The sequence below is a fragment of the Leucoraja erinacea genome, chromosome 1, assembly GCF_028641065.1.
Source record: "Leucoraja erinacea ecotype New England chromosome 1, Leri_hhj_1, whole genome shotgun sequence".
In the NCBI taxonomy this organism is placed as follows: domain Eukaryota; kingdom Metazoa; phylum Chordata; class Chondrichthyes; order Rajiformes; family Rajidae; genus Leucoraja; species Leucoraja erinaceus.
In genome coordinates this window covers 34,611,239-34,630,816 of record NC_073377.1, presented here as the reverse complement: position 1 = coordinate 34,630,816, position 19,578 = coordinate 34,611,239, and the positions used below count along the sequence as shown (strand labels likewise).

The 19,578-nt window shown below is 44.6% G+C and overlaps 1 protein-coding gene across 1 annotated transcript in view; it reads left to right on the top strand.

Moving 5' to 3' along the window:
• Nucleotides 1-19,578, top strand: part of nol6 (nucleolar protein 6 (RNA-associated)) — a 94,061-nt gene that overhangs the window by 58,250 nt on the left and 16,233 nt on the right. The window contains exons 16-19 of the mRNA XM_055632531.1: nt 6,629-6,766; nt 8,858-8,975; nt 12,238-12,392; nt 12,970-13,133. Of these exons, the coding sequence (XP_055488506.1) occupies nt 6,629-6,766; nt 8,858-8,975; nt 12,238-12,392; nt 12,970-13,133 (575 nt within the window). The remainder of the gene's footprint in view (nt 1-6,628; nt 6,767-8,857; nt 8,976-12,237; nt 12,393-12,969; nt 13,134-19,578) is intronic.

The window sequence follows — 19,578 nt, the reverse complement described above, 5'->3', positions numbered from 1 at the left end:
ATATTTTAATCCCACCTGCAACTGTTATTTATTCACCCTACCAAAGTGTTAAGTCGGCATGTGTTGAGGTACTCGGGTTGACCTTAAATTAATTTGCAAAGGTGATTGTAATGGAGGATGTGTTGGATTTGTTCAGCTATTTTCAAAATGCTTTTGAAAAATAAGTTGTGTACAAGTAGGAAGCAGCGGGAGTAGGCCACATGGCCCTTTGAACCTGCTTCACCGTTTAATAAGGTCATGACTGACATGACTGTAACCCTCATTTTCACATTCTTGTCTACCCGGGCTACATTTCAACACATGAGAAAGAGAGTTCCGAAGTGTCTCGATACTCAGAACAAATTTTAATCTCTTTCCATTCTAAAAGGGGAAGCCGTTTATTTTTACACAGTGACACCTGTTTCTATATTCTGCCAGAAGATGTACTCCCTCTACACCGAACTATCCAGCACAAGAACAGGCCTTTGGCCCATAATGGCTGTATCAAAGCCATGTTCATGTCAAACATGATGCCAAATTGAACTAATACCTTTCTGCCTGAACATGATCTACAGTGCCCTCCATCATGTTTGGGACAAAGACCCATCATTTATTTATTTGTCTCTGTACTCCACAATTTGAGATTTGTAATAGAAAAAATTACATGTGGTTAAAGTGCACTTTGTCAGATTTTAATAAAGGCCATTTTTATATATTTTGGATTCACCTGGTAGAAATTACAGCTGTGTTTATACATAGTCCCCCCCCATTTCAAGGCACCATTCTATAAAAATCTGTTTCTATAAGATACCCTCTCATCCTTCTAAATTCCAGTCAATACAAGCCCAGTCTTTCTAATCTTTCCTCATATGGCAGTCCCGCCATCCCGGGGATTAACCTCGTGAACCTACGCTGCACTCCCTCAATAGCAAGGATGTCCTTCCTCAAATTAGGGGACCAAAACTGTACACAATACTTCAGATGTGGTCTCACCAGAGCCCTGTACAACTGCAGAAGGACCTCTTTACTCCTATACTCAAATCCTCTTGTTATGAAGACCAACATTCCATTAGCTTTCTTCACTGCCTGCAAGTGGGCAGCTGACCACCATTGCAGTGGCCTCTGTAGTCTGTCTGTTTTTTTTTTTTTGTCCCGTTGAATGTATAGTTTGTTGTGGTTTTTATATTGTTTTTAGCTGTGTATATGTAGGGGGCGGGGGGGGGAAACTTTTAATCTCTTCCGTGTACGTGTGACCCGACCTTTTCCCTGTCGGGTCTCCGTTGTCATTGGGGCCTATAACCATGGAGCGGCCTCTAACCGGAACGACCTGGGGGCTCCAGTCGCAGTCTGCGGAGCCTGCGGACTTACCATCGTGGGGCTGGAGAGCTGTGGTGACGCGTGGCTGCGACCCGACTCCGGAGCTCGGAGGCTCCAGCTGCAGGTCCGGTGGACTGTGACATCGGGAGCTCGCGGGTCACTGGTGGGAGACCGCTTTTCAGTGCTCCTGCAATGGCAACTTCCCCCGCCCGAGTTGCGGGGTTGAAAATGACCCGGAGCGGGGCATAACATCGCCCGGTGTGGCTATAACGGCCGCGGGACTTGCCATCGCCCGCCGGGGGCTCCAACATTAAGATCCGGAGCGGTACCTTACATCGCCCTGAGCCGCCTTAATGGCCGCGGGGATTGCCATCGCCTGCTGGGGGCTTTAACATCGGGAGAAGAATGGAACATAGGGGAGAGACAAGACATTGCCTTCCATCACAGTGAGGAGGAGATTCACTGTGATGATGTTTGTGTAAATTGTGTTGGTTGTGTGTCTTGGTTATTTTCTTGTTGTATGACTGCAGAAACCAAATTTTATTTGAGGTTCAAATGACAATAAATAATTGTATAATTGTACCTGCATGTTTACTTCCAGTGACTGCTGTTCAAGGACACCCAGGTCTTGTTGCATCTCCCCTTTTCCTAATCTGACACCATTCAGATAATAATCTGCTTACTTGTTCTTGCCGCCAAAGTGGATAACCTCACATTTATCCACATTATACTGCATCAGCCATGCATCTGCCCACTCACTCGACCTGTCCAAGTCACCCTGCAACCTCCTAGCATCCTCTTCGCAGTTCACACTGCCCCCCAGCTTTGTGTCAACTACAAATTTGTTAGTGTTACCTTTAATCCCATCATCTAAATCATTCATATATATATTGTAAATAGTTGCGGCCCTAGCACCGAGCCTTGTGGCACTCCACTCACTGCTGCCTGCCATTCTGAGAGGGACCCGTTTATCCCTACTCTTTGTTTCCTGTCTGCCAACCAATTCTCTATCCATGTCAATACCCTACCCCCAATACCATCTACGCTAATTTTGCCCACTAATCTCCTGTGTGGGACCTTATCAAAGGCTTTCTGAAAGTCCAGATACACTACATCCACCGACTTTCCTTCATCCATTTTACTTGTCACATCTTCAAAAAATCTGATACCATCCAGACAATAGTCTGCCGTTCTTGTCACCAAAGTGGATAACTTCACATTTATCCCTATTTAACTGTCTCTTCATACTTTTCTAAACTCTAGCAGATGCAATCTGGGGCTATTAAACCTCTCCTAATTGCCAACTTGCCCATCTTTAGTAGCAGTTTAAGTAATCCTTTTCTGAACCACCTCCTATGTTGACCCATTTCCTTCCATAGGGAAGCCAATACTGTATGCAGTCTGCTAGGTAAGGACTCACCAGTGTCCTACATAACTGAAGTGTGTCCTCTCCTCTCCATCAACAACAGCATCTCTTAGCTTTCCCGATTGCCTATTAGCCTTTTGTTGGGCACCTGATCCCACTCGATCTCACATTTCTGCAAGTTCTCACTATTTAATCAATGTGCTTGTTTGTAGTTTTTCTGCCAGGTTCAGATTTTCCTACATTATACTCAATTTGCCAGACCATTTGTCCAACCGTCTTTGTAGTCTCCTTTATGGTTTCTTCACAATTTACTTTCTGATATATGTAATCTGCAAATTTAGCAGCTGTACTTTGTGTTTTGATTGTTGACAGAAATTGTAAGAAGTTGAGTCGGCAAGTTACATGTATAAAAGGACCCGTTTCTCTGTTTCATGTTAGCCAGCCAGTCTTCCATCATGCCAATACGCTCCATCTTAAAACATGAGCATTTATTTTCCACAATAACATTTGTGGCACCCCATTAATGCCCTTTTGAAATCTACATCTAGACATTCACCTGTGTTCCCCTTTATCCACTGCACATGTTACTGCTTCAAAGACCTTGACTAAGCTGGTCAAACATGACTCCACTTTCACAAACCATATTGAGTGCGCCTTATTGAACTTTTCTAAATGCCCTGGTTTAATGTCTTTAATAATAGGTTCTAAGTTTCCAGATGATAAATGTTAAGCTAACTGGCCATTAGTTTCCTGCTTTCTGTCTTCCTCCCTTTTTGAATACAGGAATTGCTTTTGGTGTTTTTTGGTGTGTCTTTCAATGGTTTTTGCATGTGTTTCTCAGGAGATTTGACAGGATTGCACTCATTTGTCTGGTTTAAATGTCAATTGTCGATTATGCGGACTGGGATCTTAGAACCATTATGACACAAAGAAAGTCACATTTTTATGCTGGCTCTAAGTAGTGCAATCTCACAAGGCCATTGTCCTTCTCAAAGATCGATGAATGCAAAGATTAGTGGGAAGCCAGAGGATTGGGAAGCTTTTAAAGAAAAACTGAAGGTAACTAAAAAGGCAATATGGGGAGAAAAGGTAAAATACAAAGGTAAGCTAGCTAATAATATAAAAGAGGATAGGAGGAGTTTCTTCAGTTATATAAAGAGTAAGAAAGAGGCAAGAGTGGACGTTGGACCACTGGAAGTGATAGAGGAATAAAGAAATGGCAGAGGAATTGAATTCATTTTTTGCATCGGTCTTCACAGTGGAAGACACCAGCAATGTGCCTGAAATTCAAGCATCAGGGGGTGGTAGTTAGTGGAGTGGTTATTACTAGGGAGAAGGTGCTTGGGAAACTGAAAGGGCTGAAGGGGGATAAGTCACCAGGACCAGATGGACTGCACGCCAGGGTTCTGGAAGAGGTGACTTTAGAGATTTTGGAGGCATTGATAGTGATATTTCAAGAATCACTAGTCAGGAGTGGTTCCAGATGATTGGAAGATTGCCAATATTACCCCGCTGCACAAGAAGGGAGCAACGCAGAATAGTGGGAACTATAGGCCGGGTAGTCTGACCGGTGGTTGGTAAGATTTTAGTCCCATTATAAAGGGTGAGGTTACGGAGTACTTAGAAGTTCATGATAAAATAGGCCACAGTCAGCACGGCTTTGTGAAGGAAAAATTTGTCTGACAAATTTGCTGGAAATCTTTGAAGAAATCAATAGCCGGACAGTCAGGAGATGCTGTATACCTAGATTTTCAGAAAGTCTTTGATTAGGTGCCACATGGGAGGCTGCTAAGGAAGATGGGAGCCCATGGTATCAAAGGAAAGATACTAGCATGGATATTAGGTTGTCTGGATGGTAGAAGGCAAAGAGTGGCAATAAAGGGGGGCTTTTACTGGTTGGCTGCCAGTGACTAGTGGAGTTCCGCAGGGCTCGGTGCTGGGGCCGCTACTCTTCACTTTGTATATTAATGATTTGGATGAGGGGATTGAAGGCTTTGTGGCCAAGTTTGCAGATGATACAAAAATAGGTGGAGGGGCAGATGGTGTAGAGAAAGCAGGGACTCTGCTGAAGGACTTGGACAGGTTGGGAGAGTGGGCAGAGAAGTGGCAGCTGGAATATAGTGTAGCAAAGTGTGGAGCCGTGCATTTCGATAGCAGGAATCAAGGCGTAGATTATTTTCTAAATGGGGAGATAATCCAGAAATCGGAGGTGCAAAAGGACGTGGGAGTGCAGGTGCAGGATTCCCAAAAAGTTAATCTGCTAGTCAAATCGGTAGGAAAGAAAGAAAACGCAATGCTAGCATTTATTTCGAGAGGGCTTGCATATAAAAACAGGGGTGTAATGCTGAGGCTCTAAGGCGCTGGTTAGGCCGCATTTGGAAAATTGTGAGCAATTTTGGGCACCATTTCTGAGGAAGGATGTGCTGGCTCTGGGGAGGGTCCAGAGTAGGTTTACAAGAATGATCCCAGGAATGAGTAGGTTAACATATGATGAGCGTTTAATGGCACTGGGCCTGTACTCGCTGGAGTTTAGGAGAATGAGGGGGGGATCTCATTGAAACATACTGTATAGTGAAAGGCTTGTATAGAGTGGATGTGGAGAGGATGTTTCCACTAGTGGGAGAGTAGGACTAGAGGTCATAAATCTCAGAATTAAAGGACATTCTTTTGGGAAGGAGATGAGGAGGAATTTCTTTAGTCAGAGGGTGGTGAATCTGTGGAATTCTTTGCCACAGAAGGCGGTGGAGGCCAAGTCAGTGGATATATTATGTCTGACTTCTGAAAGCAAGCACACCATATTCTTTTTTTATCATTTGATAATTATCATTTATCATTATATTTGGCCCAACACCACCACCTCCTTGATCTCAAATTGCCCTTGCATGCTAGTATTCTCCACTATGTGGGCCAAAGGGCTTGTTTTCACGCTGTATCTCTAAACTAAACTATGTAAACTAAAAGGATGAGTATATCTTGTAAAGTTGCAATAAGTAAAATGACCTCTGGATGGCATTACAGAATAAGTGTGAATTACTGGTTGTAATGGCACAGGCTGGTTAAGCAACCCTGAAATGCTGTGATATAGTGGCAGAGATGAACCTTTTCAAATAGCTTACTGGCGTTAATAACAAAAATTTAATGGTATTCACCAGTTTAATGTACAGGTGCAGTGAAATCCATTTTTTGCATAACAGTTCAATAAAATTCTTCTTACAAATTATACTTGGGTACAAGAGTGTAAGAATAGTATATTACTGAGGTAGCACACAAGTGTTGCTGCGTTTCAGCACCATGATGTATCCTTGTTAAAATGTTGGAGTCTTACCTTGGCCATCAAGACCTATAGTCCTGACAGTGGCACTAGGTCGCCCTTGCCAGACGATGTTGTTTATGTCCTCCACTGCTGCTTCGGCGTTCCGTGCCACTGAAAGCCGCCTCCAATCCGCATGCTCAGCCTCTTTGAGCAGCACCCAATCTAATTGAGCCTCAGGTCTCCACCAATGCAACATTCTGGACACTTCAACCCACGAGCGTGGCTTCTGCTCAGTCTCCTTGCCCTGGAAAGCTTAACGCAGTCCACCTCGGAACACCCAGAGTGCTTCCAAAGGCACTTTACCTATAGTTGATACTAAAACCAAACCTATTTTCCTTTCCTATGGGAAAATTAAAATGGATTCTGTGCCATATTTAACTTCTCTAGAGTTTCACTTTGGCATGGTATCGTGTCTTGAAACGTGGCGTTGAGAAAACCTTGAAGCTGGCTTTGTATTTTCTCTATTACTGTAATTGGGTAGCGATTTTTCTGATGATTCTTCATTAAATAAAAAATGGTTCTCCAATTATTCTTGTAATAACTGCATGCTATCAGTAAGGACTAAGAACGAGTCACAATATATTTAATATTTTTCTTTCCAAGTCATAATGCCCTCAATAGAATTCACCTAATTTTAATCTTTTTTTCCGCAGTCTGCAGGGTTTGAGGAGAGGATCATCAATGTTGTGAAGTCATACGATGATCTGAGTCGAAAGCTTTGGAATCTCAATGGACTTCCTTTGAATGTCACAGCAGTCCAAGGGACGCACCCTGTGTTTCGATACACAGATGTAAGTTAATATTTGGCATGTCAGCTACCTCGTGCATTACTAATAATTTATATTTATACGAGCCATTGAATAATAACTGCTTGGAGGCTTAAGGACAAAGTATTGGTTAATGCGATTGGTATAGGTAGGCATTTGGTTCAATGGTACTTTATTGTCATCTTCTATATATTACTAAAACTCTGTTCTTGACCGGTTTTGGCGATCTGTGCTGCGATTTCCGAGAGAACACCGCCACCTACGGCCGTCATTTTTGGCCACCTCGCTCAGAGCCCCCCTCCGCCGTATGTGTGCCGAGGATTTTTCCCGTCGATGAAATATGACAGAGATATTAATGATTTTACAAAATTCTCCATTCTTACTGCTGCCCCCACTGGCAGCAGGGGGGAGGGACTATAAAACCAGGAAGTGGTGTGCCTCGATCAGTGTCTGTAAGCTGGAGGAAGGCAGAGGGTCACGTTTCTCTGAGCTGTGAATAACACTGAACACATGTGCACACAACTATGAGGAAGCACCCTTAATGTGGTTTGAAAATGAAAATATGGTTAAAGTAAAAAAGCACTGTCTGCAAATGGTTGTTTGGGTTGAAATAAAAAGGCACTCTCTCTCCTCTCCCCCTCCTCTCCTCTACCCCCCCCCCCCTCTTCCTCTCCTCCCCCCCCCCTCACCTCAACCCCTCTCTCAGCACACCCCTCTCCCCCCTCCCCTCTCCTCCTCTCTCCCCCCTCTCCCCTCTCCTCTCCCCTCCCTCTTCCCTCCTCCTCCCCCCCTATCCTCTCCCCCCCTCTCCTCTCTCCCCTCCCTCCTCTCTCCCCCCCTCCCCTCTCCTCTCTCCCCCCTCCCACCTCCTCTCTCTCGCTCCCCCCCCCCCCCTCTCTCCCCCTCTCCTTCCTCTCTCCTTCCCTCCCTCTCCCTCCCCTCTCTCCTTCTCCCTTTCCCTCCCTCTCCCCCCCCCTCCACACTCTCCCCCCTCTCTCCTCCCCTCTCTCCTCCTCTCCCCCCTCTCCTGTCCCTCCTCTCCTCTCCCTCTCTCCTCTCGCTCTCCCTCCTCCTCTCCCTCTCCCCCCTCTCCTCTCCCTCCCCCCTCTCTCCCCTCCCCTCCTCTCCTCCTCCCCCCCTCTCCTCTCTCCCCCCTCCTCTCTCCCCCTTGCTCCCTCACCCTCTCTCTCTCTCTCTCCCTTCCTCCCTCTCCCTCCCCCCCTCCCCCCCCCCCCCCACCCCCCCCCCCTCTCTCTCTCCCCCCTCTCCTCTCCCCCCCTCTCCTCCCTCCTTATTTACGCGACATAATCTACGCGCATGGCGTGCATTATGTGCGCATGGTGCGTGGTGACGTAGGCAGTGATGCGCGGTAACACGCGGCACCCCAGGATTTTGGGATGTCAATAACATCATTTGTTGCCTCCATAATCTGGAGCTTCCTAACATCTGCTACCATGCCCTAACTTGCACAGTCTTGTTCAATCATTACCTAATTGCCTGCTGTACTGAATTGGTGCTGAGTTTCACAAATACCTATTTCTAAAATAATTAAACTTGTTTTCAGATCTTGGCCTCACTTTCTTTCTTTCTCCCGCTGGAACTTATCCGAGCCTACATTGCTGACATATTTCCCATCTTGGCCTCTTGGCCTCTTGGCCATCCCCATAGCTGCCTTGGTCCTAAGCTCTGGAATTCCCTCTCTTTCACTGAGGGCATGGTATTGCGCTGAAGTTTGATGTCAAATGCTGTTGTTAGTGCTTTTATCAAGCATCTTACATTGATTTTACTATATTTAGATGCGGTGTGAATGCAAGTTATTCCTGTGTTCACATTTATTTCTAATTGGCTAGACAGCTTTTGTGTTGCCTTGGCCACAAGTGTACCTGCGTGTGAGACCGCGGGGGTGGGAGGATGATTAGTGGGCGGGGGTGGTTGGAAGGAAATGAGAAATGACACAAACAATTGTTCTCAACAGATTAATTCCATTTTTTGGAATGATATATGCGCAGCATTTTCTTTAGCCTTAACTGGCATCTGAGGCACAATGAAAGTTAAGCATGTGTGTGCCTGCATAAGATTTTGTGCTTTTGAAATTGTCATTTTCATATCTTACAGGTGTTCCCGCCGGAACCAGTGAAACCAGATTATTCCTATTATAAGAGGGATAAAGAGAATAAATGCTTGCTTCCTTCCGAGGACAAACCATGCCCTGTATATTTACCAGCGTTAAAAGGTAAAGAAGTGTGGAATAGTTGACTCTCTGTGATCTTCAACAATCATCTTTCATGATGCAATAAAAATTAAAAATGTTGGAAATAAAACATAGAACAGTAAAGCACAGAAACAGGCCTTTCCACTGCAATTTGAAGAAGAACATTCTTGCTATTGAGGGAGTGCAGCAGAGGTTCACAAGGTTAATTCCTAGGATGATAGAACTGTCATATGTTGATAGAATGGAGCGACTGGGCTTGTATACTCTAAAATTTAGAAGGATCTTATTGAAACATATAAGACTATTAAGGGTTTGGAAATGCTAGAGGCAGAAAAAACATGTTCCCGATGTTGGGGATGTCCAGAACCAGGGCCCACAGTTTAAGAATAAGGGGTAAGCCATTTAGAATGGAGATGAGGAAAATCTTTTTCGCACAGAGGGTTGTGAATCTGTGGAATTCTCTGCCTCAGAAGGCAGTGGAGGCCAATTTTCTTTCACGAGAGAGTTAGAGCTCTTAAAGATAACGGAGTCGAGGGATGTGGGGAGAAGGCAGGAATGGGGTATTGATTGTGGATGATCAGCCATGATCACATTGAATGGCAGTGCTGACTCGAAGGGCCGAATAGCCTACTCCTGCATCTATTGTCTATATGTCTAATTTCTAATCCAAACATGATACCAAGTCAAACTAATCTCTTCTGCTTGCATGTGATCCATATCTCTCCATTCCCTCGTAAATGGCATTATTGTAATTGCCTCCAGCACCACCTCTGCAGCACATGCCAGGAACTCACTACTCTGTGTTTAAATCAAAAACACTTGCTCTCACATCTCCTTTAAACCATGTCCCTCTCATCATAAAGTCATGCCCCTCGTCTTGGATGTTTCCACCCCGGGGGGGAAAAGGATTGTCCACCCTACGACTATGCCTCTCATAAGAGGAGGATGCTAGGAGACTGCAAGGTGACTTGGATAGGCTGGGTGAGTGGGCAAATGTTTGGCAGATGCAGTTTAATGTGGATAAATGTGAGGTTATCCATTTTGGTGGCAAAAACAGGAAAGCAGATTATTATCTAAACGGTGGCCGATTGGGAAAGGGGGAGATGCAGCGAGACCTGGGTGTCATGGTACACCAGTCATTGAAGGTAGGCATGCAGGTACAGCAGGCAGTAAAGAAAGCGAATGGTATGTTAGCTTTCATTGCAAGAGGATTTGAGTATAGGAGCAGAGAGGTTCTACTGCAGTTGTATAGGGTCTTGGTGAGACCACACCTGGAGTATTGCGTACAGTTTTGGTCTCCAAATCTGAGGAAGGACATTATTGCCATAGAGGGAGTGCAGAGAAGGTTCACCAGACTGATTCCTGGGATGTCAGGACTGTCTTATGAAGAAAGACTGCATAGACTTGGTTTATACTCTCTAGAGTTTAGGAGATTGAGAGGGGATCTTATAGAAACTTACAAAATTCTTAAGGGGTTGGACAGGCTAGATGCAGGAAGATTGTTTCCGATGTTGGGGAAGTCCAGGACAAGGGGTCACAGCTTAAGGATAAGGGGGAAATCCTTTAAAACCGAGATGAGGAGAACTTTTTTCACACAGAGAGTGGTGAATCTCTGGAACTCTCTGCCACAGAGGGTAGTTGAGGCCAGTTCATTGGCTATATTTAAGAGGGAGTTAGATGTGGCCCTTGTGGCCAAGGGGATCAGAGGGTATGGAGAAAAGGCAGGTACGGGATACTGAGTTGGATGATCAGCCATGATCATATTAAATGGCGGTGCAGGCTCGAAGGGCCGAATGGCCTTCTCCTGCACCTAATTTCTATGTTTCTATAAGTTTATATAGCTTCATCCGATTTCCCCTCAACACCTGATGTTCCACAGGAAATAACCCGTTTGTCTAACCTCTTCATATAGCTAATAACCTCAAATCCAGGCAGCATTCTGGACTCTCTTCACCCTCTCCAAAGCCTCCTCATCCATCCTGTAATGGTTTAGGTTTAGATTTAATATTGTCACATGTACCAAGGTACATGCTATCCAAACAGATTGGAGATCTCAGCATTGTAGCGCATCAGGTCCGTAGACAATGTCCAATGCCCTCATTGCAGATTCAGACAGTACCCCAGCTGATGGAAGGACCATTTAGAAATCTGATAACAGAGGAGAAGAAGCTGTTCCTGAGTCTAGTCAGGCACTTTTTCTGCCCTCTGTACCTTCAGCCAGACAGGAACAGAGAGAAGGAGGAATGACCAGGGTGGGGGCAAGTCTTTGATTAAATTGGCTGCTTTTCAGAGGCAGCAAGAAGTGTAGATGGAGGGAGAGATGGTTGTCTTGACACCATGTTGTGAAGTTCTTTATCTTCCTTCCCAAACAATGCAGTGATGCAAACAAACAGTATGTTGTCTATGGTGCACCTGTAGGAAAGTCACTGTAGATGTGCCGAATTTCCTTTGTCTCCTCAGGAAATAGAGGTGTTGGTGTGTCTTCTTGAATGTGGCCAGTCCACGACTGATTGTTGGAAATATTAACGTCAAAGAACCTGAAACTCTTCACCATTTCCCCATGTCAATAACTAGCTCCTTCATCTTGCTGATATTGAGGAAGGGGTTATTCCCCTGATACCAAGTCACTAAGTTCCAATCTCCTTCTTGTACTCCATCTCATTGTTCGTGATACGGCCCACTACAGTGGCATCATCTACAAAACTTGAAGCGGCCAGAACTGTACGTATTACTCCAAATGCGGCCTAACCACAGTCTTATAGAGCTACAACATTATACTTTATACAAAGTTATTGAGGTAAGCACAGAACTTGGTGATTAGGTGAAGAGGGTTGTGTGGCTGAGAGGTATCAGTGAGATTTCCAGCAGGATGTCAGACTGATTATCCCTTTGACATTGGTTTTGATTATTGCTACTTCACATAGGGCAGTCTAGAAATATAAAATATCAGAAAATAACTACTGAGAAATCCTAAGAACATTAAACAGCATCACTGATGCTGTGCGCTGGAGTTCTGGATGCAGTGCTATGGGCACTTACTCTATTGAATTCATGGCAGAATCATCCAGGGCAAAATACATGGAGATCATGCAATCCATTGCGGACTGTATCCTGGCCACTGCAAGTTTCTTTGTTGATGGCCAAATAATCCATGTTCTGTGTCGTTTTTCCTTGGTGTATTGCCATTAATGATTACCGAAAGTGGTTTTCTTGCAGGCACTGCTTCAGTGGTGAGTTGACTTTGAGTTTTGTAATAATGTGCAACATTTTATTTTGTCATTAGTGATCTGTCACATGGAAGGAAGTGGGAAATGGCCTCAGAATAAAGACGCTATTCAACGTATCAAAGCGGCGTTTCACATTCGACTGGGACATCTCCTGGACCAACAGCATGAACTGACATGCCAACCCTCGGCCACTTACGTAGATGTGTATAAGGTGTGTTAAATTACAGATGTTATAGACACGAGTCAAATTTGTTTCAAATATTGGCATCATAATGTTAATATATCTAAACAAAACGATGTTGCTAATAAATGCTAGAAAACAAAATGATGGAGGCTTTTGAGCTAGTATGAGGCTTTTGAGTTAGGGGTGGTACATTGGCACAGCTGCCACCACTTTCTGCTGCCATCTCCCTTCCTGGGCATTTGAGTTATCAAACCAAACCTTGTATTTGGCTTGATTGTATTCATGTATAATATTATTTGATATGATTGGATACATGCAAACATACATGCAGTAAAACCTGTACATGTGGGAATAATAAATCTAAATCAAAATAGTTGTTAAAACAATTTGTGTGTTGTTGAATGTTAAATAGTTGTATAAATAATTTAAATTATGCCATCTGTAATCACTTCTACTCGGAAACATAGCTAAAGCTAATTTTAAATACATATATGTGAGACAAAATGTGTAGTGGTGTATTTGATGTATGTTAACTATCTTTGAAAATTTAATTTGTGATAATTTCCTTTCGCAAGATGTTTAAAGTTCTCTCTGATTCTCCCAGGACGGTTTTGTTTTTCGAATTCAAGTTGCATATCATAGAGAACCTCAGATTCTGAAGGAAATGCAGACACCAGATGGAATGCTGAAATATCGGGATACTGAAGAGTCCGTGCAGTTAGAATGGGAAACTGTTTATCTGCCTTACCTAACGAGCACATTGCATGGGTAATTAAAGTTCTGCTCGAGTATTACACGTGATTCATTGCTGGGCATCATTTATTTATCTTGAAGTTAATTTGCATTTTAGATAAGATTTTTCATTTTTGACGCCTTGGAGGCAGAGTTGAGGAATATGGGCAGGAAGTAGGAAATTGATGTGGTGAAAATTGGTGCATCTGCAATCTTATTGAATGGTGGAATAGGCTTGAGTGTCTGATTAGCCTACTCCTGCTCCTGTTTTTTTAAGCGCTGATGTAATTTATTTTATGAGAAGTCCATATGGTTTTCGTGCAGTCTTTTACTTGTGCTGGAATTTTGCCGCCCCAGCAGTGTTTCTGTACAGACTGCATAAAACAAGGAAGCATCAGCTGGTTTACAAATCAAAAGACACAATGTGCTGGAGTAACCCATGATTCTCCAAGGTCAGGCAGCACCCCTGGAGAATACGGATGGGTGACATATGGGTTGTGATCCTTCTTCAGACCTTTTGTACACCTCCTTGGCATCATCTCCACTGCCATCGCATCTTTTCTGGAATGCAGTGACCAGAACTATAAATAGTACTCATGTTCTTACCTAAGTAGCATAACCTCCCTTCCCTTACAATGTATATTTTGACTAAGGGAAGGTATCCCATATTTCTTTTAACGCCCTATTAATTTTGCTGTAGGATTAGCAAATTATTCCAAGCCCTCAGTTCTTTCACAACATGCTTTCCTCTGCACTGCCAATAGCATGATCAGTTTGGTATCATCTGCCAAGTTCTTTATCTTATCCCATGCATCTAGGTCCAAATTATTCATGCATATTTCTAAAGCAGGGAAATGTGTAGGAAGGAACTGCAGATGCTGGTTTACACTGAAGATAGACACAAAATGCTGGAGTAACTCTGCGGGACAGGCAGCATCTCTGGAGAGAAGGAATGGATGACGTTTCAGGTCGAGACCCTTCTTCAAATGCAGGGAACCAAGTACAGTCCTGTGGAACACCACTGTCTTCCAGTGACTCAAACATTGCTTCTTGCCTTAGATCTTATGATGCAATTTCTGCACTCCTTTGGATCTCATGGGCTTTTACCCTTTTACAAAATATGTTGTGGTTTCAATAGTCTGATAACAGCAGGGAAGAAGCTGTTCCTGGATTTGGTGGAACGTGCTTTCAAGCTGTTGTATCTTCTGCCCACGTGAGTGGGGAGCAGAGGGAATGACCGGAGTGTGAGTGGTCCTTGATTATGTTAGCCCCCTTTCCTGAGGCAGGGTGAAGTGCTGTGGAGTCGATTGGGGAGGAAGACGGGTGAGACTTCTTCAAAAGACAATCCTTGTGACGTCTTTCAAATGAAAAATTCAAGCAAGTTAGTTATCAGTTAATAAATCCATTAAGTTATTATCCCTTAGAATGGATTTTGATAATGTACTCTGCTGCTGTTATAAGTGAGTTATCACTGCATCCTAATCAATAGTATAACATTAGCAGTCCTCTGGCACAGCCACTTTTGCTTGAATAGATTGAATGTTTCAACTCGGTGATTCTGTGTTTGGCTCCTGTGATTTATTTAATCTGGTGTTGCTAATTTATCAATTTCCAAGATAATAAGTTCCTTAACACTACCTTTTTTGCAATGTTTATTCAATGCAATATGATACACTACTTTGCTTTAACTACAACATTGACACCATACTTTTTTTGTGGAGACATTTGTAAAAGAGTTCTATAGATGTACTGAAGAAATGCACCCTATATTGGGATGCTTCACTTGGTTTGGCAGCAGGTCAACCCAACACCATAAGACATTGCAGAGGGATGTGGATGTAGCCCAGTCCATCATGAAAAAACAGCTTCCCTCTTCCCACTGGACTCCACCTTCCCCAATTAACTCCACTACACTTCAGGCTGCCCCAGGAAAGCAGCTAACGTAATCAAGGACCACATACACTCTGGTAATATCCTTTTCTCCCCACTCCTGTAGACAGAAGGTACAACTGCTTGAAAGCACGTACCACCTGATTCAGGAACAGCTTCTTCTCTGCTGTTATCAGACTATTGAAACAACCCTTGCACTTTGTTTGATCTGTGCTTTCTCTGTAGCTGTAATACTATAATGCCGCAACAAAATATTCTGCACCCGGGTCTTTTTCTTTTGTCCTACCTTTAATACTTGTGTCTGGCTTGTTTATAATCATGTATGGTACGGTGTGTAGGAATGAACTGCAGATGCTGGTTTAAACTGAAGATAGACACAAAATACTGGAGTAACTCAGTAGGACAGGCAGCATCTCCGGATTGAAGGATTGGGGTGACGTTTCGGGTCGAGACCCTTCTTCAGACTGAGTCGGGGGGGAAAAGGAGATACCGAGATAAGCAAGTGTAAGGTGTGAAAATGAAAAAGGGGATGGAGATCAAGGAAAATACAATACAATACAATACAATACAATACAATTTATTGTCATTTGAGCCCCAGTGAGGCTCAAACGAAATTCTGTTTCCACAGCCATACAAACAAAGACAATTTCCTAGACATACACACAATTTAATTCACACAAACATCCATCCATGATGGAAGGTAAAGTCTTTTCTCTCCCCTGTTCTCCATGTCTCTCCCGATATCCAAGCCCCAGGTGGGCGATGATAAGTCCCACGGCCAGTTTAGGCCGTGCCGGGCGATTTACGGCCCCGCTCCCGGTCTAAATGTCACAAAGTTGGAGCCCCCGGCGGGCGCTGGAATGTCCCACGGCCATGAAGCCGCGCCGCGCGATGTACGTCCCCGCCCCGGGTCGTCCAACCCCGCGACACGGGCTGGAGAAGTCGCGTTGCGGGAGCTCCGGGAAGCGGTCTCTCTCTCCCCCCGGACCCGCGAGCTCCCGTTGTCCCAGTCCACCTGACCTGCGGCTGCGTTGCTGGAGCCTCCGGGCCCCAGGAGTCGCGTTGCAGCAGCGAGTCACCACCGCTCCCCACGCTCCGAGGCCGGCCAGCCCCACGATGGTGAGTAGTCCGCAGCTCCGCAATCTCCCGAGCCCCCGGGTCGTTCAGGTTGGAGGCCGCTCCACGGTGCTAGGCCCCAATGACAACGGAGACCCGACAGGGAAAAGGTCGGGTCTCCCGAACAGGGAAGAGATTTTAAACGGTTTCCCCGCCCCCCCACATATACACATTTAAAACTAGTATTAAAAAAAACACCAACACTACATTTAACTAGACAAAAAATAAAAAAAGACAGAGACAGGCTGCAGGGGCCGCTGCAACTGCAACTGGTGAGTCCCGCCGCCAACCAACCAATAGAATTCAACCAATAGAATAGATCATTGTTAGCTAGGAGAAGGTAACAACAAAGCAGACAGATAAGATGTAATCGAGGACAGCCAGATTGGTCAGAGAACTGGGAAGGGGGAAGGGATGTAGAGAGAGGGAAAGCAAGGGTGACGAAGTTAGAGAAGTGAATATTCATATCGCTGAAATGTGAACTGCCCAAGCGAAATATGGCTTACAAAAGATGTTAAAGTTCCTTTCCTTCATGTACTATACAATATCAAAGGGAAGTTTCATTATCTCCCCCTAGTTCAGCAAAGGTTATTGGAAGCTATTTTGATGTTGCTGTTATAATGCCAGTGGTAAGTTTCTCAATGCCAGGTGATTTAACTGCTCAGATTGCTTAATCTGCTGCCTAACATCATGTCCAACACTTTCCAGACCAAATTACAAGCACAATCTGTGATAATGTGATGATTGCATTCCTAAGAAATCTCACGCTACAGAAAATAACATTATAAAACCAATTTTGTTTATGGGAGGGGCAAAATGGGGTTAGGGGCTTGAGATTTTCAGACTTGCAATAACCAAGCTTTTTCCAGCAGGATATTCCAGAATAAAGTATTTTTAGGAGCTACAAATTAATGTTTTTCCCCCCGATCTCGGTACGAAGGGTCTCAACCTGAAACGTCACCCATTCCTTCTCTCCAGAGATGCTGCCTGTCCCGCTGTGTTACTCCAGCATTTTTTGTCTTTCTTCGGTTTAAACCAGCATCTGCAGTTCCTTCCAACACATCTTTTATTCTACATTTTATAAAAAAATCCTGTTTTTTTTGTTTTGTTATTTGGCAATGGTTTTGAGGTATATTGTAACTTCTACACTTTCTGGACTTTTCCATGATCTCTGCTGTGTGACACTCTGTGTCTGACACATGTCTTTTTCACCTTTCCAACCACCATGCATAATCATGTTAAATGTGGGACAAGCTTAAAAGCTCTTGCTATTTTCATGTGCAAGTCATCTGTAGGTTGTTGATATGAAAAAGTTATTTTTATCTAGTATCCTATATTAAAAAATCTTGACTAAAATAGTTGATCAGGTAACAGATAAATAAGTGCAGCTGTAGTAGAGTGGCCTTGTTGGGAGCTGCCTAGGTGAGTAAAGTGTGAGCCTTTGGCGAGGAGGTAAGGAGGCTCCATTTGATTGAAATTTGTGATTTTGGTCCAGGCAATGGCAGGCAAGTTGATACAGTGTGTTTCCTGCAGGATGTGGGAAGTCGGGGACACCCCTGGTGCTTCTGACAGAAATTGTGTCCAGCTGCAGCTCCTGAATGAAGGTGTTTGGGAACTGGAGCAGCAGCTGGATGACCTCAGGGCCATCCAGGAAAACAAGTTTCCTGGACAGGACCTACAGTGAGGTTGTCACGCCAAGGATACAGGAAGAGTGACGGTGGGTGACTGTGAGAAAGGGAGTAACCGTGGAGTGTAGGAGTCCCCGGTGGCTGTGCCAAATGGAAACAGATACACCCTCATGGGAGCAGACGACGCTTCCAGACCGAGTGGCGGACATGTCGGTGACTCCAAACCCAGTGATGAGACTCGACCGGCGAGACCAACATCAGGCAGAGCCATAGTGGTGGGTGACTCCATTGTCCCAGTTGCGGACAGGACATTCTGTGGCTTCAGGCGAGACTCGAGGATGGTCTGTCGCCTCCCTGATGCCAGGGTTCAAGATTTCTGCACCGACTTCAGAACATCCTCGAGAGGGAAGGTGAATAGCCGGCAGTAGTTGTGCACGTGGACACAAACGACGTCGGGAAGAAAAGGAAGGAGGTTCTGCGACATGAGTTCAGAGAGTTAGGAAGAAGACTGAAAAGCAGGATTTCTAGCTGGTTGTTGCGTGGTTCTGGATTGCTTCCTGGACCTCGTGCTGGTGGGGCAGGAACAGGGAGAAAGGGGATCTGAATATGTGTCTGGGGGGGGGGGGGCGGTTGCAGGGAGCAGGGATTTAGATTTATAGACCACTGGGATCTCATCTGGGGTAGGGGTTACCTGTACAAAAGGGACGGGTTACACCTTAACTGGAGGGGGACCGACATTCTGGCAAGCAGGTTTGCACGTGTGGGTTTAAACTAAATAGTGGGGGGAAGGGGTTGACAAATTGGGAGTATAAAGATGGAGTTAAAGGGGAAAGCGCGTCCAGGAAACATAGAACATAGAAATTAGGTGCAGGAGTAGGCCATTCGGCCCTTCGAGCCTGCACCGCCATTCAATATGATCATGGCTGATCATCCAACTCAGTATCCCGTACCTGCCTTCTCTCCATACCCTCTGATCCCCTTGGCCAAAGGGGGCCACATCTAACTCCCTCTTAAATATAGCCAATGAACTGGCCTCAACTACCCTCTGTGGCAGAGAGTTCCAGAGATTCACCACTCAGTACTTTTGTATCAATAGTTACAAAAGACTCCCAAATTAATGAGAAGGAAAGTTCGAGAAGGGATAAGATGTTTCTATGTTTCTAAGAAAGTAAGGTCAGGGTCAACAGTGACCAGTGTGAGAGGGAAGGTGAATACCAAAGTTAAAGTGTTGTATATGAAGTATATGCGCAAAGTATAAGAAATAAAGTGGATGAGCTTGAGGGTCAGTTAGAGATTGGCAAGTATGATGTCGTGGCAATTACTGAGACATGGCTGCAGGAGGACCAGGACTGGGAACTGAATATTCAAGGGTATACATCCTATCGAAAAGACAGACAGGTGGGCAGAGGGGGTGGGGTACCTCTGTTGATGAGGAATTAAATTCAGTCCCTTGTGAGAGGTGACATAGAATCAGGAGATGTGGAGTCAGTATGGATAGAACTAAGGAATTGTAAGGGTAAAAATGCCCTAATGGGTGTTATCTACAGGCCCCCAAACAGTAGCCTGGATATAGGGTGCAAGTTGAATCAAGAGTTAAAATTGGCATGTCGTAAAGGTAATGCTACGGTGGTTATGGGAGATTTCAACATGCAGGTAGACTGGGAAAATAAGGTTGGTATTGGACCACAAGAAAGGGAGTTTGTAGAGTGCCTCCGAGATAGATTCTTAGAGCAGCTTGTACTGGAGCCTACCAGGGAGAAGGCAATTCTGGATTTAGTGTTGTGTAATGAAGCGGATTTGATAAGGGAACTGAAGGTAAAGGAGCCATTAGGAGGTAGTGACCATAA